General features: G+C 44.2%; 1 protein-coding gene across 2 annotated transcripts; it reads right to left on the bottom strand.

The window, feature by feature from the left end:
* LOC111596538 (transcription factor Sp9) lies at nucleotides 1–27,434 on the bottom strand. 2 transcript variants are annotated; one of them, XM_023310809.2, is made up of 3 exons: nucleotides 26,717–27,434; nucleotides 1,992–2,368; nucleotides 1–1,702 (listed from the first exon to the last, which is right to left on the bottom strand). In XM_023310809.2, the coding sequence occupies exons 1-3, from the start codon at nucleotides 26,831–26,833 to the stop codon at nucleotides 166–168; spliced, it is 2,031 nt and encodes a 676-aa protein (XP_023166577.2). In that variant the 5' UTR covers nucleotides 26,834–27,434; the 3' UTR covers nucleotides 1–165. The 2 variants fall into 2 exon arrangements, with proteins under 2 accessions (XP_023166577.2, XP_023166578.2); XM_023310810.2 differs by having other exon boundaries at nucleotides 1–1,687.
* Nucleotides 27,435–27,842: the final 408 nt, after the last annotated feature.

The raw sequence follows: 27,842 nt of genomic DNA, 5'->3' as shown, positions 1-27,842 counted from the left end.
GTGTGTGTAATTAGTTTAACGTTTGTATGTGTGTGTATTGAGTGCAGCCACGCCCACTAATTAGAGTTGCGCCCAATGGTGGTGGTGCAAAGGCAGCTGCACATCGAACGGCGTCCAGGAACCCATTTCTGCTCAGTTAGTAAACAAAAAGGGTCCCAGCGATCCTCAAACCATCGGCGGCTTTATGTCGACCAGGGCGCTGTGATCCAGACGCTGATCCAGGCCAGGGCTGGGTGCTGAGGCACCCACCAGATGATGGTGATGATGATGTAGATGGGCATGTGGATGGGATTGCTGCTGCGAGAATTGCTGCTGCTGCTGCTGCTGCTGCTGCTGTTGCTGCTGCTGTTGCTGTTGCTGTTGCTGGTGCGCCGACTGATGCGAATGCTGTTGATGCTGTTGCTGCTGATGTTGATGCAGCATCACCGGCGAGCCGCCCGCGGCGACCATCTGGTGCGGCGTGGCCAGGTGCAGACCGCCGCCCAGCAGGCTGCTGGACGTGCTGGAGGCGCTATGCGCGTGCAGCGAGGTTGGGGTGCCGGGATGGCTGCCAGCTCGATTGCCACCGGCACCGGAGCCAGTGCTGCCGTTGCCGGAGCCGGAGCTGGCGGAGCCACCCCCGCCGCCACCACCTGCGCCCGTCTGTTGGCCACTGGACGCGCCGCCCAACCCGTTCGACTCACCCGACTGATTGGCTGCCTCCTCAGAGTCGCTGCACGACTCCGAGGAGCCCTTTTTAATGCCATTCGGCGCCGTGCCATTGTGCGTCTTTACGTGCTTGGCCAGATGGTCGCTGCGCATAAAACGCTTGTTGCACACGGGGCAAGCAAAGCGCTTCTCGCCGGTATGTGTCCTCAAATGCCGCTGCAGCTCGTCGGAGCGCGTGAAACGCTTGCCGCAGAACAGCCAATTGCACACAAAGGGACGCTCGCCGGTGTGCCATCGCAGATGCGCCTTCAGATGCGACGTCTTACCGTAGACCTTGCCGCAACCCGGTATATGGCAGGAGTGGATGTTCTTCTTGCGCAAATGAACGCCGGCCGGTCCCAGCCGTTCCGCCTCCTGGCAATTCGGGCAATCGCATGTCGCCCGGCCCGCATACCGCCGCTGCGAACGCGGCGAGGGTGTTGATGGGGTCGAGGCCTGCGGTGAGGCTGCTGTGGCGGCCGCGGACGGGGAGCTGTGCGGCAGCGAAAAGCCGCCCACGCCCTGCCCGGGCAGCATGCTCTTGTACGTGTCCTGCAGCAAGTGCTGTCCGGAGCCCAGCAGATGGGCCGTATTCGACAGCGAATGCGACAGGGCCGAGCTATAATCTGTGCCAGCGGCCGCGGCGCTAGCATAGTTGGCCATGGTCGAGTGCATGCCAGCCGCCGCTGCGCTGCCCATGTCCAGCCAGCTGCCGGCAGCGGCAGCGCTGTGCATATCCCACCAGCCCGAGTTGACGCTGGCGGCCTCGGCGGCCTTGTGAGCGGACGCGGTTACCGCATTGAAGGGCCAATCGTACGGATGGCGCGAGTAGACCGACCCGAAGGCGGCTCCCTCCACCTTGCCCAACAGCCCCTGATGCATGTGATGATTGTCAGCCACCATGCTGCCCGACGATGTGGATGTGTTCGGAAAGTACAAGTCACTGCCGTACGCAGAGGCCGAGGTGCCCACGGCCGCGCAGGACGAAGCGAGCGGACGACTGTAAGGATATATGCTGAAATTACTCACAAGTTGTATAAAGCATGCTGTTGTCTGGGCAACGCACAGTGGTCCACAAGCTAACTGAAAACTAGCTGAACAAGTGCCGCAAGCACACGGATCTAGGTCTATGAATGCTTCCACTCGAATCACTCGATTAGATCAGTTCAGTCAATTTAGCTCGGGCTACTCCCAGACGTCCTTAGTCAAAATCTTGATTATTTTTACTCGCGTGTGGTTCGCTTGTTCGCTTGTTCAGCCAGATTCATAGGTGTTGGACCACTGTGCGCCGTCGCGCTGCTTACCTAGCTGTGATGTTTACCATAGTGCTGCTGTTAGCACTGGACGAGAGGCTGCGCGATGCTTGGCCGCTGCTGCCGCCGCCGCCGCCACCTCCTCCGCTGCCGCTGCCGCTGGAGCTGGACGAACTGGCCGCTGAGATGGCGCATGGCGAGTGCTGGCCAACGCTGCTGCTGCCGCTTAGGCTGGATGCACCGCCGCCGCCACCACCACCGCCGGGTGCGTTGCTGCTACCTGCTGCCGGGGAATTGGGACTCTTCTTCCAGGGATGGAAACCCTTGCCAACGGCCGCATCGGCCAGCGGCGGCGGCGATTTGTTCGACAGCTTGTTGCACTGGGCGGCCAGCATGGCTAGCGGAGTGCCGCGCAGACTAGGATGATCCTAAAAAGAGCGTGAAGAAATTGGGGTACCGTCATTAAGTTGGGTTCATTGCAGTTGCCATGGGAACGGCTCAACTTCCTTTACTTTTCTTAATTAACAAGCGCGTCTTTCGAGCGAATCTGAAAATTTTTTGAATTCTAATTAGTTATGCTCAATTTCATATCCTGCTGCAGAAACCACAGAAAAAGTCTGAAAACAGATACAGAAAACCGTTTCAATGCCACCGACGCAACGCCAGCTCGCGAAATTAATTCGCAACGTAAATCAAATTGGCGATTTCGCGTTTTTACGACCCGCATTTCTCGGTAGCTCAACGAAATTCCAGAAGCTCTGTAACCAGAACCATTGATGAACCTCATCGCAGCGTTTTCATTTCATTTTCAAGGAAAGTGCTTAAGACGTTTTAATAACTTTTAAGCCTCAACTGTTCCACACTCAACACGTGCAGTGATTTCAGTTTCTTGACTTTGACTTCCGCACCAGCTGCATTATTCATCCATCTCTCTATCTTTCTCTCTATCTCTTTCTCGAGAACAATAGGACAGCATTTGTGATCCTGTCGGGGCCAAGGCTTTGTTCGCTTGGCCCAGAACGAATTCCTTGCTTTGGCCTTGTCTAGCGGTTCGGCAACATCCTCTGAGCACTTGTGCATCTATCTGGCTTACACTCCCAATTACTGTCCCTAGCTGTAGCCAAAATTGCGGTGTGATTGACGACGGTCAAGGATTAACAGCGGAATCAGGCTTACCTGCCCAACCTTGTGGCCGTCTGCGGCTTATCCTTTCGCTGATCCTCATCACACACATTTCGCCTGGCAGCCTCAGCATCTGTTTGATGCCCCCCAAAATTGTCACAGAGCCACAATTGGCTTCTCGCGAAACACAGCTGAAGCCGCTTTGTCCACCCAGTAGTCAAGTGCCTGCCTGGCAGCCTGCCTAACTGTCTAAGAGAATTAAGTTTGTGTTTTACAGTTGAGTTGTACCGTTGCTTAGCGGCCAATTTAGTTGCTAAAATTAGCTGCTGCTGCGCTGCTGCGCTGCTGCGCGGCTGTAGGAGGAGAAACAACTAGCTGTGGCAGGCCGCAATCAGGCAGGCGCAGATTGAGGCCGCGGAAGCTGCTATTTGTCGAATAATTGCTGGGGTCGCCCAGCTACCCACAAGGAGCGCACTTGGGTTCATAGCCAACTTCAAATCGATAGCTGGCCCAAGCCGTTTCCGCATTGCTGCTGGCTGATTGTGTTTGTGTTTTCTGGTAGCCGGGTCGAAACTTGTTGTTGCCGTGCTACGTTTATGGCGATGTCGCTTAGCTGCTATCGCCGCGCAATATGTCAGAGAGGTGCCACTGCCCCGCTGGCAGTATAATGATATTGAGGCCAGTCCAGTCAGCAGCAGCTAGAAAGGATGAGCCGGGCAGTCAAAACAGAAAGCCACGCTGGCCACCGAACTACTTTGGCCCCGGATCCGACAGAGCCAAGACAGAGCCAGGCAAGGCCCAACCCGCACCGGAGCTAACATAATTGGAGCAATTTCAACGTCGTGCAACTGCGCACATGGCTCCCTGTGAGCAGGCTCGAGTGTGTGGCAAGAAAATTATACAAAATGATATCGGGGCAGGCAGTAAGCCAGTAAGTCAGTTAGTTAGTTAGTTAGCTAATCAGTTAGCCAGTCAATCAAGTCTCTGCAAATTTAAATGCTGGACGATTTGATTCATCGATTAGCACAGCAGCTAAGACCAAGTCAGCAAGTCAAACTATAGGCGATATGGCAAAGGCTAACTGTCTCTAGTGCTCTACTTTGAGTAGAGGATGCTCGTCGATCTGCCTGGGCAGCCCAGTAGACTCGAAGTAATCATATTTGCTTCAGTCTCGTCTCGAGGACCCACGTCCACCTTCAATTGCTTGCCACGGCAAACAACAAGTGCCCCAATTCGAGTCGCTTACAATATTTAACAATTTGTTTAGCATTTGTGCGCCGTAGGGGGCGCCATTGGCGCCAGGCCTTCGTTCCATAGCCATCCAACATGACCAAATTAGCGCGGCGAGCCACTGCAACGCCCCATGGCTTGGCTGTGACGCTGTAGGGGAAAGGGCATAAGTCGATCGGAACCGTACTTAACCGGGCTAAATTGAAAGGAGACAGACCTATATGCACATATATATATATGTATATATATATATATAGCAAACACAAAACGAATAATAAATTGTTTTTCGACTTTATGTTGTTGGGCAACAACAATGCGCTGTCCATTATCTCAGCTCTCGCTCCCTCTCAGTTACTGACGGTCCCTCCTCCACTCAGTTTCTCCGCTAGCCCTCTGACTGCGCTGCCCGTTGCGACATCAAAGAGCGGCGCGTCTGCCCACAACGAATTTAGATTTTTGTTCTTTTTTGTCCAGGTTTTCAGTTTTACTACCGCTGCAGTTTGTTGCGCTCGTTACTCTGCAGTTGGTCTAAGTGCGCCATCTCTCTCTCCCCCCACAGCTCTCTCTCTCTCTCTCTCTCTCGCGCGCTCTCTGTCTGTGGCACTCACACCGCTGTAAATCATTAGCAGCGACACCTGCTGTGAAAATTATGACACCGCCTCCGATTGATGTAGCCAACTTATTGCCGGCTATCGCACAAAAGGTGCTGAACCTGCAGCGCCGTCGTTGATAGCGCCTGCTGTGATCAGTTTCCCGTTTCCGAGGCTGCCAGATTCTCCGACCTGCCACCTGCTGCGCTAACCAAATTTGTTTAGCTCGCGCCTTGCCCAGCGCGCCTTTGAGGTTCCGTTCGGGAGCCCTTAGGGTCAAATGACATTTAACTATTTTAATTAGCCATTCCATATGCCGCCATGTGCGGCCACCTTAACTGAGGGCAGCCAAGTGAAGTGCCAACTGCCCGATTTCCATCTGGGAAACACGAATGTTAACTAACGCTGATTGATAAGTTGACAACGGATAGATCTAGATTAGAATCTTGATACGAGCTTAGGCTGTTAGGCCAACATAATTGAGTTCGTCTTTGTTGCTGCTGGGGGCTTCACTATCTTGTTGCAGCTGAATGCTATATTTCAAGTCGCAAAGACATCCTTGTTGCCAGCCAATCAATATAGTTGAGCCGCGCGCCATAATTTAAATGATTTACTTGGGCCATAAACAGTGTCGGAGCTGGCGGAGTGGAAAGTGCAGTGCGGTGCTGTAAACGCCACTCGGCTCTAATCGAAACAGGTCGTTAATTTGGGCGAATGTGAGCGGCCGTAACGGCGCCAATTGTCTAAATAACAATAACAACAAGCCGTAAAACTTTAAATTGTGGCAATGCGCAGACCTGAGAACGGACTAACGTCTGGCTACTCAAATACGCGACTCACAGAACGGATGAGCCTTAACTGGTGTGCACCGGGAACGGGAACGGGAACGGGAATGGCAATGGGAATGGCAATGGGAATGGGAATGGGAAGGGGTACGGCAATTGGGAGCTACAGACAGGGATTGGCGGTCGAGGTTCATAGGCAATTAAAAAGTTCATTGGTTTTATTCAGCAGGATAGGCTGGCTGCTTGGCTTACCTTGCCTTGACTTGACTCGACTCGAGTTGGCTTTTGCTTGCCAGCTAACCAGAAGCACGAACATTGCTATCCTCCTGCCCCGGGGCAAATTGTGAAGGACGCGACAGGCTCCTTGCGAGCCTTTGCCATTAGCATGTAAAGTGTAAACTAATGGCTTTAATTTTGGTCCGCTGGACAGCAGCGTGGGAAAAGCCTGGCAAGTTGCTGACTGCCGATGGAGGCAGCAGCATGGAGTGTGCTGGCGATGCAGCATATCGATGTGCTTCAGCGCTTAACTTCTATCTAAGAAGTTTATTAAAAAGAATCGCACAGAAGTTGCCAGGCAACCGTAAGCTCAGCTCGAATCAGGCAAATATTAAGTAGCCTCTGTGGCTGTCCTGGGCTGGGCTGGGCTGGGCTGTGCTTTTGGCTTGCCAACTTTGTCTGAGGGCCACAGCGTGGTCCTAAGTTCCTCGGAACTGGTCCAGGCTGCGGTGCTCCTCTCGCTATAAGTAAGCCATACGCAAAAACTCATTAACAATGACGCAGCCGCCGCAAACGGGCCTCAAAAATAACAATAACAGCAACAGCAACGGCAACAGCCACAGCAACTGCCACAGCAACTAAGGCAACAAAAATTAATGGAGTTTCATCATAATTTTTTTCTCCATATACATATATATATATATATTGTGTTTTTTTTTTATCTGCGAGCCAAAAACGACCCATTTTGTTGTTGAGGCTGCTGTTTTTATTATTTATTATTTTTGCGAAATCTTAAAATGCGAAGCCGACTTGAGTTAGTCTGGGGCAAAGATAATTACGGCTATGGCATGGGCTCAATATTCGCTGCACACACACACACACACATACGTAGCTGGCCACCGTGTTATAGCCATAACCCAAATTGATGAAGTGCATTAAAGTGTCTTTATAGTGCGGCAACAACTTTAACCCGAGCTCGAACACGATCCCTATCAGGCCCAGTGAGTGCTTTTAATTTACAAGATGCTTTCATTTTATGTCCATTCGTCCTCCACCTCCTCCCCCTGCTAGCACCCAGAGCTAGCAGCATATCATTATTAGTCAGCTCTAGGACGATGACCAAATGGCACTGTCTAAAATGTCATGATTAACTGACCGCTCATTAAGGCCTAATGAGAGAGTCTTCTCAGGGCACATGGAACTAGAGATCAACCCTCGATGGGGTCAAATTTAATGTGTCTCATATTGCAATTAATTTGAACTTTTACCCGGCGCGTTGTGGGTGGCTTATGGCGCTGATTGAGTGCTGTCTGCAAGTAATTGGGGTTGGTTCCACTTTTCAATTATGTATCAAGGCGAAGCGGCTCAATGGTCGCCAAGGCGTGAGTGGATTACTGCACACTCCACTGCCTCCAAGACCAGCTCAGTTTTACTGCCCGCTCTGATTTCTTAATCGAGTTGCGTTTTATCTCCGTAGCAGAGCTGGCCAGAGCCCACTGCAATACTCATTATATACAGTTGTTGTTAAGTATATAAAGTGCTTTGCTAGCTCCTTTTCCCAATTCCAGACCATAAAGAAGTCGTTGAGAAATATCGCAAAAGTTTTCCTTTCATGAAACTCTTTCGCAGAGAGATATGGCAGATGGACTAGACGAGCATGACATATAGCAGCTGTTGTATCGGACCTTGAACAGGTCGCAATTACTTGAAGCTAAGTAATCAATATACTTAATATAAATATATAAAATATATTGTTTATTCATAACAAAATTGCCTTAATTGACTCTAGGGAAACTCATCCGTAGTCTTCACAATCGATTTACACACTCTAGGGTGGATATAACTTAGAAGTATCTATATGCTGCTATATATACTCATATATGGAACTACATGGAAGAGGAACGACACTCTATCAAGCTCACTTTGAGGCGAGTTTATTTGGCAAGCCCTTGAAGTATTCGTAACTGTGTAGAAAGTTAAAAAATTTGATTAATTACCAAAAACATTTTCGCCCCGCTCAACATGCTTTATCAGCGTTGGCCCGAACTTGTATTGCACTTAGAGCCTGCTTAAAAGTCATAATCATTGGATGTCCATCAAATGTGGGGCCAACGCTGGGCAGGGGCTGAGGAGCTGAGAGGGCAGCGCAGCACAGCTCAGCTCAGACGGCAGCAAATTCATCGAGTCATTAGGCTAACAACAAAAGCAACAAAAGCAATTTGGCAATTTAGCCCCTTGAATAAAAAATGTTTTAGTTGAGGCATTTGCCGTTGGTTCTTGCTTGTTGTCGGCTGTTGCAGGTGTTGTTGTTATTGCGCATTTAAGGCCACGAATGCTGGCAGCGACGTTGCGAAAGCCGAAGGGAAAAGCCGCCCCATACAAAGCCTAACTACCCCGAAGGCTCGCGAAGGCAGGCCAATAATTAAGTTGAAGTAAACGGGTTTATTAGGCAGCCAATAATTGAATTGGTTATTAGGTGGCAACAATTGTCACTCATCTGAAGCCGCAGATTGTTCTACACAGAAATGAAATATAGAAAACATTTCAAATATTTAAATTTCCCCCAGCTCATTTGACGCCTCCAGCTGCAGCCCCAGCGCCAGCACAAAAGACGCTGCTTAAACCAGTTGCTGAATTATATTATAGCTTCTCTGTATTCACGCTCGCCATCGCCATATACATATGCTGTGGCATAATTATAAACTTTAATATTATTCTTTATTTATGCATCTATGCGTTGCTTTAATTGCCGCAATTAAATTAAAAAGAAGAAAAAACCAAAATAAGAAGAAGCAGAAGAAAAAATTGTAGTTATGTTCGGATCGCGCTGGCGTTGCATGTTTCGAAATGTCTAGAGGCCGACGCTAAGGAGTGATCGTCCGGCGAATACCCTGCACCCAAATCTATCAGAGATTCCCACATCATTTACAAGTGTCTACGCGCTTATAAATGGATGAACTCGGCCTTTTTAATGATCGCAGCAATTTCTCAGCTTGGTTACGGAATTGCCCCAGCGGTCGGCTCTCCCCCTTCGTACTTGCCACCTGAGCAAAGTTAGCTCTTTATATCGTATTTCAGTTGATTTCTATCGGTCGACGTTCCCCGATCCATCTGCTGTTCGGGGCTAACAAGAGCGAGCCCAACAATTTGGCCATCTACAAATTGGCAACTTTTTTGTTTCATTATCGGCGCATGCTAAGCAAGTTAACATTTCTGAAACTTTTTAAATGAAAGCTTAATTTTAACAAATATTTACACAAACAGATAAAAATCTTTTGCTCATTTTGTTTATAGTACGGACAAATTTATACGTCGCCGCAAGCTGTCGATGCTCATGTCGATGATCAGACAGGCAATCATGATCATGACTGCGACTGGTTCTCGAACTGAAACTGAGACGGCCACTGAGACTGAGACAGAGACCTGAACGGGGGCTGACACTATGTAGAGGTGGAGCTGTTTCTTAAGCACAACCATCGGACTGCCAGAGCCGCTTTCTTAGACAACTCGACAAGTTAGTCAAGTCAAGTCAAGTCAAGTCAAGTTGACTCGATGCGAGTCAAGACAAGTCAAGTCGACTCGAATCACTCAATACTCAAGTCGAAGCAACTTTATTGAGTTCGTGGTGCACACACACACACAGACACATGCACATCGGTATTTACCTACCCATGTGTAGGTGTCTCGAGCCGTATGTCTTTATTATCATAATGAGGCTGATTGAATGCAAGTTGATATCGATATTTATGGCGCGCCAATATGTATATTGACTTTGAACGTATGGGAATTATCATAGCTCTTGCTTATATTGACCCTAGGCATGCACTTTACAATGTCGCATTGATGAATTGTTGTTCAAGAACAAAGCTACGCTCTAAGCTGGTTTATTCTGCTACTACTATAGCAGCAATTACTTAAGGGGTGCATGCCTCAAAGACGAAAGGTAAACCAGAAGTGCGAATCAGTCAAGACACCATAGTTAATCCATATCTCCAGTCTAGTCTAGTCATTGATATGTTGTGCTGACTGTACATTGTGTGGAAAATGGCCATTTGGGTGGCGGCTGCTCATGCGGCGCAATGAAGCTAAATGATTCAATTGGCGCAGTAGGAGAGGAAAGTCAAAGTGCACTGCCGCATCAGAATATGAACGAGGCATAATGAAAGGAGAGGCAGGAGGTAACTGCCAAATGGCAGCGCATTTGATGGATGGCATGGGATCGAAATCGAAATCGGTCGCTGGGATTGGACGGGGATGTTGTGAGCCACTGTGAAGCTGTGAGAAGGTAAGCCAGGCAGCCTCGCAACCTCGCAGCCTCGCAGCCTCACAGGCAGGCAGTCCAAGTTAAGCTGAGTTCCTGTCCTACCCTATGTTGGGCTGCCTCAGCTAAATGTGCAACTTTGTAGCAAATTAGCAACTATCCCAAACATGAGCAAACACACAAATGGAGAGAGTTCCTTTGTTGAATAAAAAGTGCCGTTGTGATTATCACCGCAGGATGTCCAGCCAGGTACCAGCAGTCGAGAGGGAAAGAGATGGCAGCAGAGCGCAGCACAGCAAAAAAAACGAGATCAACCAGCACTCACTACACCATATAAATCCTCAGCCATAAGATCATCCGCTTTACGCACAATGCCTGAAATCCTTTAATGCGCCAGCCAAGCAGCGCCTGTTAAATAAACAGCGCATTGTCCTGGCAGCGCTGAGCGCTGAGCGCTGAGCGTTGCTCTAAATCTGATGCCTAATGAACAATTTCGGTCAAGTACCTCATACAGCCAGAGCCTCGATAAACATCCACACAATAGCCATTATCCCCTGCCACTTGACCAGCCATCGAATGGCAACAATAGCTGACACGGTCTTAAGCAAACAACCAAACTATCCAAAACTATGCTGTGGTCTGGCATAGTTGCATGGGCCTAAAACAACATCAGAGACAACAAACGGGCATGAGTCGAAAATGCATGTCCGCAATTCTGGCAAATTCTGAATTTTATATAGAAGTGTATATATATATGTATATAAATTCTGAACAAGCCGAAAATCGTTAAACGTTTTTCACTTCAATCTTCAGTGGCGCAGGCAGGCGCAGACGCACTTAAAAGCTAGTTTCCTGACACGCCCACTATATCATACATCGGAATTGGCGGGCCGACTGGAGTGGCTTACTATATCGTCGACCCCACTGCACTGCAGCTGAATCCCGTTATCATTAAAGCCACGCGAAAGTGTTCTAATTGTAAAACTTTTGCCATGCCACCAAAGCCGAGCGGTGGCGCGGCGCGACGAGGCGAGGCGAGGCTCTTGTTATTGCTGCCGACTGCTGCCAGCCAGGCAGCCAGCCAGGCAGGCAGGCAGTCAGTCAGTCCACAACCGCGTGTTTGTGGTAATTGCAAATTGCTGTGGCATGCAGCTGCAGCCCCTCGAAACGAACGAAAATCCCCAACCAAACGGGGTCCGGTTCAGAATATAGCTCGGCTTTCGACTTTCGAGCTTCGAGCTTCGAGCTTCGAGTTGGCTTTAAATTAAAAGTGACAAGTATTTACTAAGTGATAGGCATGCAGTCTGTCCCAAAGCTTATATTCACCATGCATCAAGTCGATGCAGCCCGACTGCCAGCACTAGAGGGTATTTAAATGCTTTCGTTTTGCGGCTACAACAGAACAGAATTGCCAATTCATTTGTCCCATGTGCCGATCGTTGCGTGACTGCAGTCATAATACATTTCCATAAATCAACGGCAATAATTTTGTTGTATTGTTGCTTGCTTCGCTCCTATTTGGCAGAGGTTATTAAAATAAATCTGCAGCTAGCCAGGCTGTTCCGCATATGCGCTTATGCAGCTAATCACATTTTCAGCTGGCTTCGTGTCACTGGCATATAAATGCGTATCACATTTGTCACACTGCAACGCCCTGCCTGTCGCCACAACAAAGCTTTGTGTATTATTGTTGCTAAACGTGCGACAATGTGTGTTAAGCCAACAGCATCCATCGATCCATCCAGCGCACGGTAGCATTCATCGTTCGCACCGTGGATTCGTGGAAGCGCAAGGATCGAAGGCGTCTCCAGCAGCCGAATGTGTTTATAATTGGATATTCAAATCAACGCAGAGCCAGGCTTAACCTGCTGATAAATTGCAGAACGCTGCATCATAAAACCAGTAACTGATATTACTGCTGCTGCTGCTGCTGCTGCTGCTGTCACTGCCACTGCCACTATCACAGCAGCAACAGCAGCCGACCATCCGTCCGTGCCTCCTCGCTTTTGCAGCTTATTTGATTTGGCCAGCTCGAAGCTTCAACTGGATCTCTCGACTGAGCATCGCGCCCCGCTGCGAGCTGTCCAGTTGCTTTGGTCAATACACAAAACGCTGTGGATTTTGTTTTGTTGCTCTGTTGTCTGTTTGTCGCTGTCTCTGTCTCTGCCTCTGCCTCTGTCTCTGGCTTTGGCAACAGCAGCCGCTGGCTTTGTCTCTGGGGCTGCGACTGGTGCTGGAGCAGCTCTTTTGCATATTCATTTAGAGTGGAAGTCGGCAGAACACCAGTAGCCAATTACCTGGCAGTTAAGGTTGCACCAATTCGTTTAATAATAAATAATTAAACACATGCATATGTGCATACAAAGCCTCGACGTTGACCAAGTCTCGGCCGAAAAGGGAACGCGATCAGCTTGAATTATTCAATTTTATACCCAATTCACAGTGCAATCAAGGAGAGTATATGGGTTTTATACACTCTCCACTACACAGCTGACAGAAATAGTCAAATCGAGTGCTCACTTTTGGCACTCTAAACAGTGTATTGCAGAGTCGTTAACAGCCGCTTCGCATGCATACTGGTTTCATTCGATATTTACGTGCACACTGCCTGCCAAAAAGCAATGTTCGTCGCCAGCTTTTCAATTTGATTAATGGCCATGTGACAAACCAAGAGCTGCGTGTCTATTAATTATATTTTTTTCACTCTGCTTCAGCTTTGATTTCATAATTTTCAATATTTGCTCAGTGAACTATTACTAAAACACACAAAACGGCATTTAGTTAAATTTTAAAAAATATATAATAAAATTAATGAATATATACAAATATATAAATATAAATAAAATAAAATTATAGAAAACTTTAATCAATGAAAGCTTAAAAAAAATTAAAATAAATAAATAAAAATAACAAAAATTAAAGAAGAATATATAAAATGAAAAATTGGAAATCTAAATTAAAATTTAAAATAATAATAATAAATTAAATAAATATATTTAAGCTAATAAATAATAATAAAATAAATCTATGCATAAAACAAAAAAATTAATAAAAACAAATGAAAGCATGAAATGAAATTTAAATCAAAATAAAAATTTAAAAAATAATATAAATGAAATAAAAATAAAATATTAATATATATATATAATTTATAAAAAATTTAATTAAATTGAAAAAAAAAAAACAAAAACAGAAATAAATATATATAAAATAAAAATAAATAAAATTTAAATTTAAATTAAAAAAATCAATAAATATATATAAAATAAAATATATAATAAAATAAAACTCATTAAAAAATATGAATTCAAATTAAAAAAAAAAATATAATAAAAATAATATATATAAATAAATATATTTTACTACGATAGGCCGTATCTGTTATGTGAGCAGAAGCTTCAATAGGAATTTTATAAAATATTACGATGTAACTTTTCAAATTTTGCTTATTCATTTAGCCAATGTTTGATTTACTGCTGACTGATGGAAAATATCTGTATTCATGTGTCCGATTCAGTCTGAAATGAAAGCTGGCAGTGATTAATAAGTCAAGCTAGTGCTAGCTTGAAGAAGATCACAGATTGACTCTTGGCTATGTCCATATTTGCAGACCTTAAAGCAGACAGTGGCAAGAAATCAACATAATCGTTAGCTGAATATCTAAAAAATGCTAAGCAAGCGAATTATGAATGCTGTTTAATGGCTCAATGAATTAAAAATGTGTTTGCCATATTGTTTCGCGGACTGTGACTATCTATTGCCATTGTGGCTGGCGTTGGTGTTGCTATTGTTGTTTTATTGAGCATTTAATGGCTTATTAACAAAACGCAAAAGCGCGGCGGACGGTGGACGGCGGACGCCGGACGACAGACGGCGATAGACAACATCAATTAGCTGGTCGCGGCAAGCACATTAAGATAGATGGATGTATATTTTTATGGAAAGTGCAAAACAAGCCATAAAAAGGCGCCATCAATGATAATTTCTGATTGAATTCCGTACACGACAGCCGCCAGCACGAAAAGCCGAAAATTGCCCATAAAACATTGTATGAACGAGTCTAAGGGCGCTTGCCAAACAGTTGCCCAGACTGGCAGATACTCTGCCAGTAGAGCTAGCTGATTCGAATAAGCACTTTACCCACATCCGAATATACCCGTTTATTTTTGGCATAGTTTAACTATGTCCAGGGCATAAAACAATAGTTTTATTAAATTCTCTGTCTGGTGGAGCAAAAGCGCAAAGTCGTGTAAAGCATTTCATTGCAGCCTGCAATACTTGATGAGTGGCTCAGTTAGCTAGGTCGGCCAGAGCTATCTGGAGCTCTCCGGTCGATAATGATTGGGAAGGCGATCTCGAGCTGAAGAGCTACATCATACTTTGGCCCAAAACATGGCCCATAAAGTCATCGTTTGCAGTGCTTTCTATTCTCAGCCTTTTCTTAGGCGCAAAGTGGAAAATTACAACCTGCACACACGGCAAAGCTTATGTAAGCAGAGCCCAGAGGCCTGGGACCCAGCAACGACTTAAGATTCGAAACTCGAAACGCGAAGCTTGAAACTTGAGAGCAACAAGCAGCCAGCCAAACCGCTTGCCGGGCCCCAAAAATTACTGACAGTCTGCCAGACAACAACAGCGAGTCGAAGAAGAAGAAAAAACGAAGAAGAAGAACGACGTTTAGGTTTTCATTTTTGGCTGCAAATGCCTATGCCGCTGCCGATGCCCGAACCATCTCACTGCAGCGTCCAATCTGCAGGCCATGTTCCTTGACGGCTCTAACGAATGTGGGAAGATCAGTGGCGACGAGTTTAATAATGGCTTCAACATTTCTATACACTGTTCAGCAGAGCGAGCATATTGGCTGCCCTAAGGTCCCTAGAGCATTGATAGATATATATATATATTAACATATTTGCAGATATTACAATGACAGCAATGCTGATTTGATACGGCGTTCGGGCGGGCTCATCTAACGTATTCTCAGGCAACACTCACTGTGCCCTAATGGCTATTGAACTCAGCCTAAATTAATAAGACTGACTTCGAGAGTCAATCGAATGAGAGGCGCAAGCAGCGGCTGTCGGAGCCGAGCGCCAAATTTGTCATGTCAACATGCAGCAGCAGCGATTGCTGTCAGACGCACTTGACAAACAACATGTCGGGTCAGAGGTTTTGCTGTGATTTTCCTCAATGGCGAGCCGATGGAGTAAGCGCTCAGCGCTGGAATTTAATTCATTGCATACAAATTGCTGCGCGGCTGCTGCTGCAGTAGCAATTGCTGCCGCTGCTGCTGCTTTAGCTCTTTGCATGCAATTGCGCATTTTTTCAAACGAGCAACTGCGGCAGTAGCAAAAACGACGACAATTTTCACGTACAGATTTCAATTGAGAAATAGTTATGTGGCAGTCGCAGCGACAGGCCCATCAGGAACTATAACCGCAAGAGCAGCAGCAGCAGCAGCAGCAGCAACTTGGCAGCAACTGCTTCACTTGGCTAGCAGCCAATAGTGGGCGTTGCACAACATTTCGTTACGTTTCAATTGCATTTGCTGCATATATTGTCGCCGTCATTTGAAAATAGCGCGCATAAATGTGTACACATTGATAGATTCTGGCATGCCAGCAATGCTGCCTACAACAACAGCAACAGCAACAGCAACAGCAATGGCAGCAGCCACGGCTGCCACGTTGCAACAGCAACAACAACGCCCACTTTTTGGCCCCCACTCATGGCAATTTTTGTCGTTACCAAAGTGCCTTTAAAATGAAATTGAAACTGAAACGAGTTTTGATGCTGTTGATGTTGCTCTTGCTGTTGCTGTTGCTGTTGCTGTTGCTCTTGGCTTGCTGCATTATATGTAGTTGCCTTGCAGCTTTAGTCCAGCTTCGTGCCGTGGCAAATCAATCAATTTACGGGCTATCTTGGCATATTTCTGCTGTTGTTGTTGTTGCTCTTGCTGATGCTGGGGATAATCGGTGCGCTTCATCAGGCTGCAAACATGAAACATGAACATCATCAACGCCATTTCAACGCGCGCCTTGTGCTAAGTTAAAAAATAAAAACAAAAACGAAACCTAATTTCGGGCGTAAGACTTAACTTGAATCGAGCGAAGTCAACTGCGGCTACGCGCACAAGGACAACGTGACCTAAAAAAAAAGCATATAAAATGCTAAAGTATACGCTCGCCTGGTGGTAATCACTGCACATACATCTCAAGCAGCAGGCGTAACAGCAACAAGAGCAACGGCAACAACACCAAAGGCAAGACGACTCATGTATTGTGCTGTTGCAGCCATGTCGCTGGAGTCTCGCCTTGCTTGATGCACGAATCGCTTGCAGCCAGCAAAAATGTTGTTGCCGGCGTTGATAATGCGCCCAGCCTGACCTTATGACTACGCTCAGGCATTAGATTTTAACTTGGCAAGTCATGCACTTGCTGCAGCTGCAGTTGCTGCTGCTGCTGCTGCTGCAGATGATGAGCCGAAAATGTGGCATATTTGCGCAGTGAATTTGCAACGGCTCGAAAGTTGTGGCAAAGTGAGCTGTTCAAACGCATCTCCTTGGCCCGTCGAGCTTTATCTGGATTCAATTGATAAAGTAACAAATTCAGTTCGACTTTCAGCAGAGAGCGCAGCGAGGAGTGTGGCATGCAGCATGCCATTTTTACTAGCTATGAATAATGAGTCGCGCATGCAAAGCGGCAGCTACCAAGTGCTTTTGCATGCATTTGTCAATTTAGCATGTCATCAAACATCCTTTCAATTTTGTTTGACGAGAGCCGCCGTCGCCGCCACTAAACAAATGTCATGCCACATGTCTGGCCGGCAGCCATTTGCATGCCTCGCTAGAGTGCAACGCAGCGTTGCAACAGCAGCTGAAGCCAAAGAAAAAGCGTCGGCGTTGAGGATCGCTTCACTTGTCAGCGCGACAGACACAAAAGTGCAATATTAAATGATTTTAACGACTTCATATAGTGTTTAACATAATATTTACAACTGTCGACGACGCAGTCAAAGCAATATATTGCCACTTCACGGATCTCTGCTGCTGTTGCTGCTGCTGCTGCAAGTGACAATGCGGTGAAAGCCATAAGCCATAAAGTGGGTCACAACATTTTGTTTTTATCCATTGATGAGTTGTGTTGCTTGAACGGAAATCGGAAGTTCCAAAAGAAGACTTCACGACTCAACTCTGTGCTCCAGCAATACTCCAAAATATACAGACTTACTAAGTAGACATAGCTTAGCATAAAGATCCGCTCTCGAGCCGGAGTAAAGCCTTAAGCAATGCCTGTGAGTGTGAAGTTGCACTAAAGAGAACTATCATTGGCTTGACTTCAGAAGGAAGCACACATAATGCAAGACTCTCACTTAGACTCAACATTCTTGCATATAGTGTAAGAAATATTTGTGATTTGTCACTCGAGTCTGTCGCTGCACAGAACTCATTTCTCTTAGCGACGGCTCGTCACAGTGTCGCACTTTATGGCCCATAAATCAATACAAATATATACATAAAATATATATGCATGTAAAGATATATATATATATATACATGACGATGACAAGCGACATTAAATCATTGCATTTTCGGAGTAATAACAAATGTAACTTACTTAACAAGCCCAGGACGGCACAAGACCAAAAATCCTATTCACAGTTAATAAATAAAATGTTTGAGATATTTGAACACTATTCGGATATGACATTTGTAAAATATTTGCAAGCATGCGGAAACAAAACGAACAACACTAAACAAGCAACAAGCAACGAGCAACAAGCAACAACTTTTACGACCATCCAACGCGCTCGTTCTTTTGCTCTTCTCGTCTGCTCGCCCCCTTCGAGCCGCAGAGCTTGACATTTAGTCTGTCTCTTCCGTCAACAGGCTTCAGCACCTACCAGAAATATGGCCACATAAAATGACATGAAATGTACAGCGAGCCACTTAAAAAAATACATAAGAATCTAACTTGGATTCAGTGTTGCCCATGGCCCATGGCCCATGGCCCGTGGTGCATGGTGCGTGCATAAGGAACAGCATAAAGACATCTAAGCCGCCTAAGCAAATAAGCCCAGACCCCTTACAATGGCCCTCAGAGCTGTGCACATAAACACAAAAACATCAACAAAGCCAAATCCGTTATGACAAACAAACGGCATCACATCAACACAATGACACCTACAGTGAACACTGTCCGTCATGTAGGTCGTCTGAGCCGCTTAACACGCAGCAGATCTTCCATAAGCCCCTTTGGGAATAGGAGCCATTTGGCAGCAAACTGAGCGCGACTCTATATCTATCTATATAGCTCACTCCGTGTGTGTCTCTCTCATTAAGAGTGCGAACAATGCCTAAGAAATTATGAAATTTGTAAATCGTAATGCACAAGGGAAGACAATGGCAATTCCAATTTCAATTTCATGTTCCTGATAGCTATTGAGTCGAAGCAGCCTGCTGAGAGTCTCAGTTGTATAACTTTATCTTTTAAATGAGCCTCTCTGTTCTAAGCCTGCACAAGCTTCTCTCTGGAAACAATTATTGAATATTACTTTTTATATATATAAAAAATGCTTTTTCTAAAAACTCAAGAATTCAGTCTATTTCACTGTACCAAAGCAAAAAGCGCGCATCAATCATGTTCTGTTTACTGTTAAATTTTTCTATATAACTCAAACTATAGTCCTACGTTTTTTTATAGAGCTCTGCTAAATTTATCTTAAAATTAAATAAATAATATTAAAAAAAAAACTATGAGAAAATGATTAAAAAAAAGATTTTGAAAAATAAATGTTCAAGTGCTTCAAGAGTTAACAACAGAAAAAGACTTTATATGACATATGGTATATAACTATAGATCAATCTATAATATATATAGATATAAATTTATCTATAATATACATAATTGATCTATAATAAATAAAGATATTATCTTAAGTAAGGAATCCATGAAAACAAATTTGATTTATAATAAAAAAAAGTATAGCTAAATATTGAAAAACTCTCTATATTTATTTTTGATTAATATTTATAGTTTTATATATATTTATATTCATTCCTAATTTAGCGCATATGAGTCATGTTAGATCAGATTCTGGCGGAAATGAATACCACCTAAGGAAGCAAATTTCAAATTCTTCTGGCAGACTCCGCAATTAGCTTTTACTAAAATATTGAGTATTGTAGAAGCTACAAAAGGCCATTTAATATCAAGTCTAAAAGTAGCAGCAATAGCTATATAACAGCTCATATATAAAATAAATCAATATATAATTTATATCACTGAATATAAGTATTTCTGAAATAATCTGCAATAGTTCGCCTGATCAGTAGAGTTTCTCTAAATTTGAGTGACTAAGATCAATTCATCACTGTATGCTGAGAAAACTGAAATTGAAAATTGAAATTGTTGACTTGTAAGTGTAAGATCGAGCAAAATACCAACCGTAAATACCATGAATGCCATTCAATCAGCTCGTAAAGGGTATAAGAACTTAAGAGACCCAAAACTGTTATGCATTTTAGACACGCATCCCGCCAAGCAGACAGAGCCGCCAAGCAGCCAGTGCCCATCTCGATTTTATATCGATTTCAGACCAAAAACAAAACCTGCGACTTCGACTCCAACTTCGACTCCGACTCCGACTCCGACTCCGACTCCGACTGCGACTGCGCCCTTGCGGTATGATTATCACAATTATCTGCAATTCAGACCATAAATCATTTTATTCTGCAGCAAACGTTTTAACGTAACCCAATCTTGCTTAGCTGTTGATGTTGCAGTTGCCTTTTTGATCGGGTAATACAACGAATAGATGCATATACATACACATACATGTACATAAATAAATATGTATATATGTATATATAACTGGCTAGCTGGCTAACTAAGCTGCATTGCCTTGGCTCTGCCATATAAGGCAGCTCGCCGACATCGTCGTCACCAAGTCGAAAAGCAAATTTACAGCACGATCAAACAATTCAAAAAGCTGTTTCGCATTTGACTCCGTCCACGGACACTGATCGGTCCGCGGGCCACCGCCACAGCCACCGCCAGTCGATCTATCGAGGTGTCCAGTTCAGTTAGCCCACAAGCAGTTATTTATATATCTATATATTGATTAACTTATGAACTTGCATTCAAATTAACGCTGACAAACGCTTTGACTTCGCGCCAGCAAATTTCGTACAATAAATTGTCGACGTGGCCAATGCAATCGTCGCACGGGTCATACGCTGGGCCAACATGAAAATTGCCAGCGCAGCGAACTTAAGGCCGAGAAAGTTGCGATAATGTCGACACGATGCAGCAATACGAGAAAAATGAAGTACTTGGCAAGTTTTTGTATAAGATTTATGGTGTGTAGCGTAGTGTACTTAAACCTAAATCGGACAAAACTCTGAGTGGAAATTTGAATAACTTTTGCATAAACTTTTCGTAATAATTTCAATTTCTGCGTTCTAAATACTTCTAAATATTTAAATAAATATTAATTGCTAAGACTTTCGAATAGCTACGCTGAAACCCATCAATTTGAAATCGAACTTACAATGATTTATGTAAAAATAAATTCTAAAATAATTTATTTTGAATTTTGTTCCAAGCTAACTCAATAGTCCGTGGGCCATAAAATCAGAACCCTTGGACATTGACTGAGCTGGTGATGTCTGATGACATAATAAGTATAGAGAATAAGTTAACGCAAGTTCGCTGCGGCAATTCAACGCCTGTCCGCGTTTGTCAACTGCTCGGCTAGCATTGCGATGTCAGGTCAAATGGGCATTAACTAAATGATAAATAAAAGGTGAGTCCAAGGTGCAACGGCCACAGCGCAGGGCCCAACGCAACTCCGCTGGGGCCCATTCAAAGTGTTCAAAGTGTTAGCTACGCGCACACGTCGTCAGCTCGACGGGCCAGTTAATTAAAAGTCTACTCACTCCATCCACTCGGCCTCTATATGGCATGCCACAGCTGCTGCGGCTCTATGCAATTGCTTGGCTTATCTAAATTATGCACTTTAACTATTAAGCGACATTTATTATAACAAGTCTTGGCAATTCGCTACTTTTCATTAATTTCAAATTGTTTTTCAAAATATGACAAATATTTTAATAATTCCCTATAAGCTCTAGCTGCTACTGTGTCTGATTGGAAAATCTATTATGAAATTGTGAAAATCTGAGTGACATTTATCATTTTATTTATTTCACTCTTAGTCATATTAAAATGTAAATTACTGAAAAATAGGAATTTCATTTAATTATTAGAGCTATACTGTACAGATATGAATATATTGAAATAGCACTTGATAATTCTAAAGATTGGCTTTAGGTAGAAAATATGAATAGAGCAAACTTTACAACTCTAGGCAAAATATTTTTTTATATTAATTATATATATATATATTTATATTTAAATTTATATACGAATATATTCATAGGTATATATATTATATAAGTTTTTTTATATAGATCTGACATCTACTATTTTAATGCTGTACAATTGAGATGTGTTCCAAGATTTTCTTTTGACTGATTTGTAGCTGGCTTATATGACTTAAGACTGAAGTTTCTACTAACAAAGGCTAACAGCTTCAAGTGTTTTGCTTGTGTCTTTTATATGGTCCTTAAATGTAAGTCTCTTATGAGCCTCAAGTGCCTGACATTTGCTTCCCACTTGGCGTTTTCCGTGCCTAATCTGAAGTCGGCTGTGATGTAAATGGGCTTGAGTTTTTGGGTAAAGTCTTGTAAAAAGTCTACATAAAAAAGACGATACTTTATGGCAGGCAACTTTCATGGTAACAAGTGAACAGGTCAACGAGTATAGGGCTTCACTAGGAGAGTATCTAAGTATAGCCAGTTTATCTAAGTATTTCCGCTACTCATATGAAAATAGTTTTATCAACCTTTGCCGTACCCAGATCTAAAGATCAAACAGAAGCAAACCAACTTCCCTTTACAAAGATAACGCCTTCAAGTGAGCTTCGCTTGACTTGGCTGACGATCGATACTTATAGATGTTGGAGAGAAAAAAGCTCTGCTTGGCTGCGCTGTCAGCTCAAATAAGTTACTTTACTTGACTGTCACATGGCTTTCAACAAATCTGATTAATTCCATTATGCGTTGCGTATACGCCGCGATTACCAGCCGGCTGTCAGCGTCAGCCCCAGTGACGTTTTACGCGGTGGCAACTGACGGTGACGAGCTGCAAGTCAGCAGCGGCAGTTTGGAAAACCAATTGAAAAATGCTCGCGAGCGGCTTCTTTGATGGGCCCGAGGAGCGACCTTGTAATGCGCGCTCGCTTCCACTGCACTTTATTCCTTTCATATACCTGCATTTGACTTTTTAGCAGCATCATGCCACCTAAATTTCTAGATGACGCAAGTTAATTGCGCTGCGCTGCGCTGCGTTGCGTTGCCGCAGCCCATTGTCAAAGGTGAAAATGGTCAGACAGTTGCACAAAGCGAGGCGCATTCATTAAGCCAAATAATATGAGGTAAATATGTCGAGCTGAATGAAAAGGAAATAAGCTAAAAGTCCAACAAACGCCACTTCAATACTGAAAGAAATTTTCAATGAAAGCCGCACAGATTCAGATTGATGCAATATTTATTTGAATGTTGTTAGATGAAGTCGAACTGCTGCAGTAACCGGAGGCATCCTAGACGGCAAGCAGACTTAGCCTAATGAATTGGCCTAAGGACTGGCACTGCGAAGTGTAGAGCAAGGCTTCTGTGGCAAAATGATCTCATAGAACTTCAGTTGAATCAATTACGCATTATTCGAGCGATTTGTATTGAAATAATTTCTCGCTGTGTAGACAATAGACGAGTCGATGAAAATGACTGGGTATCTGCTGACGGCGCCTGCTGTTCGGGGCAGTCAGGGCTACCGATGCCCTGCCGCTGAGCGACGCCCTGGCGCCTAACCGTGTTGAAAACACAACAAATTAGTCAATGACGCGGCGATGTTGCTCCAGCTGGCTCACAGCTTACCGCACAGCCGCCTCGTCGCTGTGCATTTGTATTTTCATTAATATATTATTGCTTAATTTCTTTTGTTATGCTGATTATGCCGACAGACAGTGCCCAGGCCCAGCCAAAGGCCCAGGCCCAAGTTCAGAGAGTGTTTCGAGTCCAAGTCCAAGAGATGTTCATGGGAAAAACAGCAACAGCAACAGCAACAGCAACAGCATTGCATGATTTTCAATAATTTAACAGCCGCAGCTTGGACGCGTACCGTTTTACCGCTGCCTTTGCCGTCTGACTCCGTCCGGCTGTCCGATCGTCAGACTGTCTGACTGTCTGACTCTCTGAATCTTCGGCTATCTGGCTGTCTGAAACACATGTTGTGCTTTGTTTCAAGCACAAATGTTAATTTCAGTTTGTCTTGGTAATTTATCATTTTTTTTTAATATTTCTTCTTATTTTTTTATTTTTCGTTTTTTTTTTGTGTATTTCGCGTCGCGTCTTTAAACGCCTTTAATTAAAACCAATGCGCATGTGTAACTTTCTTAAACAGAGCCTAAGATTAGAGCGGACAGCGTGGCCGCAGTGGAGTCTAGAGTCTAGCCGAGAGCTGGCTTTGAACTTGGCCGACAGCACGTTTGTAAAATGATTGATGTGGTATTAATTTTAATAAGCGCCTGCCCGCTCCATCAATATGCATATATCGGGGCCCCAACTCGATGCCAACAGCAGCCGCAGCAGCAGCAACTCGGACTCCAGTTCTAGCCCCGTTTAGAACATTTTGTGCTGCGGCTTTACATTTTGAATGACGCACGTAGTTTCGTGGCGTTTACACTTTGTGCTTGTGGCACAGTCCCTGCCATGCCCCATGCAACACACTTCACTGTGGCGTCATAAGTAGTAGAGTGCGAGCGGCACGGCAACTTAGACGAGTTCCCAACAATTTTGCGCCTATTTGACCGGATGGTTAATGGCCAGCATTGACGTTGCCAACTCTATTGAAAGTGTTATGCAATTAGGCCCGCAGTCAGTGCCAGCCAGGCTAAAAACTCTATCAGTCTCGGGCACCACCAACTGGCGATCACATGCCACTGCAGCTGGATGCGTCCATGCACATAGCTAAGCCTGTGTCAAATGCTACTTTTGCGTCTATAATTAATAATTCATTAACCAAATGAAACATTCGTAAATGATTGCAGAGTCAGAGTTGCCGAAACAACGCGACAGCTTGCCACATTACGAGTCTATGAAGAAGAACAATGCACAAAGAATCTCAGATAGAACAGCGATCCAAAGAGTTTATATCAACTTGATATATCCTTTGCTGACTCTGCCCTTATAACATTTTTGGCTCTGTCTGCCAGCTGCTATTGCAGCCTTTCGACTTAAGATTTTCACTTTTATTAGCTACTCCTCACTTCAAGACTAATTTATATTTTCATGAATACATATTTGATAATACATGAATTGGCGGCATTATTGAGCGACTGAATGTAAATCTGCCAGACAAAACTTTGCAGTTCGTAAAGCAAAGGAAATCAAGATCTATGAACTCATCTCATAGAACTTGATTTTCTTTGTCCAAAGTTTTGTCTGTCAGATTTGCATTCAGACTCACTAAAAAGTGTTTAATTTATACTAAACTAAGTTCAAGTAGAATATATTTTAGCTGATCTATAAGCTCTGTATAGATCGAAGATCTAGGAACTAAAGTAAGCTGAGCTGCTCCAATGCAGGCAGCTTCCAGCACTGAACTATGATTAGTAATACTTCTAAATTGAAATTCATTTGTTTCTTAACTAATTTGAAAGGAAAAAATGCTCTAAATATAGCTGCTCGTGTGTGTGTGAGAGCATTTTCCGTATCATCATCATCATTAGGATTTTTGGAATCGATTTCGCTCGAGCAGCATTGCCTTAGTTTAGATTTACAAGCGGCGCGATCAAAGCAGTTTTTCTTAATTGTCGACTTTAAGTATGTGCAAAATCATTAGGGGCAGAGCAGAGATGGGAGTTCGACTGGGCCTAATGGAACCCTGGCCACGTCTATGCATGAGCCGTGTTCGCTTGAACCGTGTTCGATATCTGAGATCGGCCTGTGTCGCCACTCGATCTGAGATGCAAATCATATCAACTTTGGCTTTGCACCTCGGCTAAACCTAAGTGAGCTCAAATAATTGATTTCAGAAGCAGCGCATACCTGAGTGCCCACATAATTGGCGTGTATCGCCTACCTGCATCTGTAGCTGTAGCTGTAACTGTATCTGTATCTGTATCTGTATCTCTAAGTGTGGCTGTATCTGCGATGTGCGTATCTACAAAGCCGTAGCGTGAAATTCGTTTGCACACAGACCGCGACGCGTTGAACAAGCCGCATCAAATCAATTTAGAAACTGACTTTAGCTCACATTCAGACTCAGGGACTCAGCGCCTCATCAGCAGCATTAGATATGTGTTGTTGTTGTTGTTTAATTCATGGAGTCTCGTTGATCATCGCACAGACAACAAAGGAAGCCATGGGCCTCTCATGGGTGACTGAATTTTCCAGCGCCTTTCAGCGCTCGCGTACCTGGAATCCCGAATTTAGCCCTGAATTGGCATGGCGTTTAACGGCGTTGCTTTGTTTCTGCTATTGTCAGAGCCATTGCCGTGTAAGTGGTCGATGTGCCACATCACAGAAAGCAGCTCGAATGCCTGACAAATGCCTATGCAAATGCAAAACAACAAACATCAAAGTATTATTAATAATAATACCTGTATTTGTCGGGCTCAACACCTAAGTCGTTTTATCTGCCATCGCAATGGCTATTAAAAATATGTAATCTAATTAATTAAGGCTCGATTAGATCTCTGCCCACGCCAGAGCCATAATGATTAACTAAAAAATATCATCACATTCCATAAGAAACGTGTATGCACACTTAGCCACATACATAATTAAACAGTGGACTACATACATGTGCGTATGCTCGCAGATATTGTGCCCAAGCTGAATGGGATTGGGACACTTTTTTGCTAGGAAAGTTAATTTGTGCATGACATGCAAAATAGGCGTACGAACTTGATCAAATCATGTCAGGATAAGTGAATATCTCTGGCTGATCTATGTGTGTATGGAGAAAACATATTTTTAAATGGAACAGCAACTATATATATATATATAGATGACCGATTCAATATGCTGAATATGAGTTGCCTTTAACAATGATTTCGTGCTATTCTTGATATTTGATTCAACAATTTAGATGCATTGAAGAACTTTTAGTCTCTTTGCAGCTCAATTCTACTTCTTTCAGCTGATCGCCTTTACGAGCTGCATTTTCCTACACCTGACACAATTTCCATGCAGTTTTCGCCTGGCGGAGTCAAGCTCAATGAGTCTTGAGTAAAGTAAGAAAATTTTGAAGACGAAACTTAGATTGGAATAGAAAATGTTATGAAGACTTGTTTTAGATACTTGCAAATAGGAATACCTCAGGAAATACTTCAGTCATTTCTAGCGCTTTCTCTTTCTAGCCATTCGCCAATTGGTCAAGTCACCATATAGACATTTATACAGATATATATATATTTGTAGTTTGTTTGGGTGTTGTCCGCACTTACCGGATTTACCTGCGGCTTCTGCAAATGTGTCGCGATGTTTGTGATGTTCATGCCTGCCATGGCCGGAATCTGTGAGCCGTACAATTGGCCGGCGGTTGGTGTCATGTCCGTTAACATTTTAGCTGCTGCTGCTGCTGCTGCGACAGTGGCTGCTGCTGCTGCGGCTGCTGCTGCTTCTGCTGCTGTCTTTCTTCCTGTCGGTGTTGTAATTTTGAGGCGTGCAGCAAATGTATTTGCCTAGGAACCTAGATTATTCCAAAACAAAGCACACAAACAAAGTCGCTCGATGTTCAAAGAATGTCGCTGCAGCCGCTCTCTAAAGACACACAATGATGAAAGAAACACACAGAGAAACACGCGCGCTAGTCGCAAACAATAAAAAATATGCAACAAAAAATAATATTCTCTTAAGGATGCTAAATGCACTATTCACTGTTAATTGATTCAATGAATTTCTTTCCAATCTTCTTCTTCTTCTTGTTGCTGTTGTTGTCGGTTATGGATTAATGCTGAAAATATTTCTTCTACTGTCACTGTCACTGTCACTGTCACTGTTACTGTCACTGCGACGCTGTCATCTGTGACTGCAACACGCTGTTCGAACTGCCAATTTGAATGGGGCGCGGACGCCAGCCTCTGATCGTCGCAGCTGCCCGATCAAGTGAAATGTAAGAGATTTGAATACTGTTATAACTGAAGCAAAACAATAAACCGCGTGGGCCAACTTACAACAGAAAAAAAAAGAAGCAGAATTTGAATTTAAGAGCACTAAGACGCACTTGAAACTGTATGTGATTGTTGTTTATGTTGTTATTATTATTATTGTTGTTGTGGTTGTTGTTGTTGTTGTTTTTGTTGTTATCGATGTTGTTATTATTGTTTTTGTTTGCTTGCTATCGATATTGATGTCGATGTTGTGCTTTGCTAAGGCGTCGGCGGCGACGTTGGCGACAAGGAGGCGTCTGCACTAACAAACAAAATATATCCGCGCAAAAGTTTTTAGCGTCGTCGCTGATCGTTCAAAGGCTTGCAACTGTTTCACGCGATGCCAGCGCAAACAAAAAGCTTGGGCCCATTCCCGTTTTGTCGTTGGCGGCGACTGCTCCGTCAACGTCAGGCGAAGGCG

Source organism: Drosophila hydei, unplaced genomic scaffold (genome assembly GCF_003285905.1).
Source record: "Drosophila hydei strain 15085-1641.00,03,60 unplaced genomic scaffold, DhydRS2 tig00000250-arrow-arrow-pilon, whole genome shotgun sequence".
Lineage (NCBI taxonomy): Eukaryota > Metazoa > Arthropoda > Insecta > Diptera > Drosophilidae > Drosophila > Drosophila hydei.
This window is presented reverse-complemented; position numbering and strand designations above follow the sequence as displayed.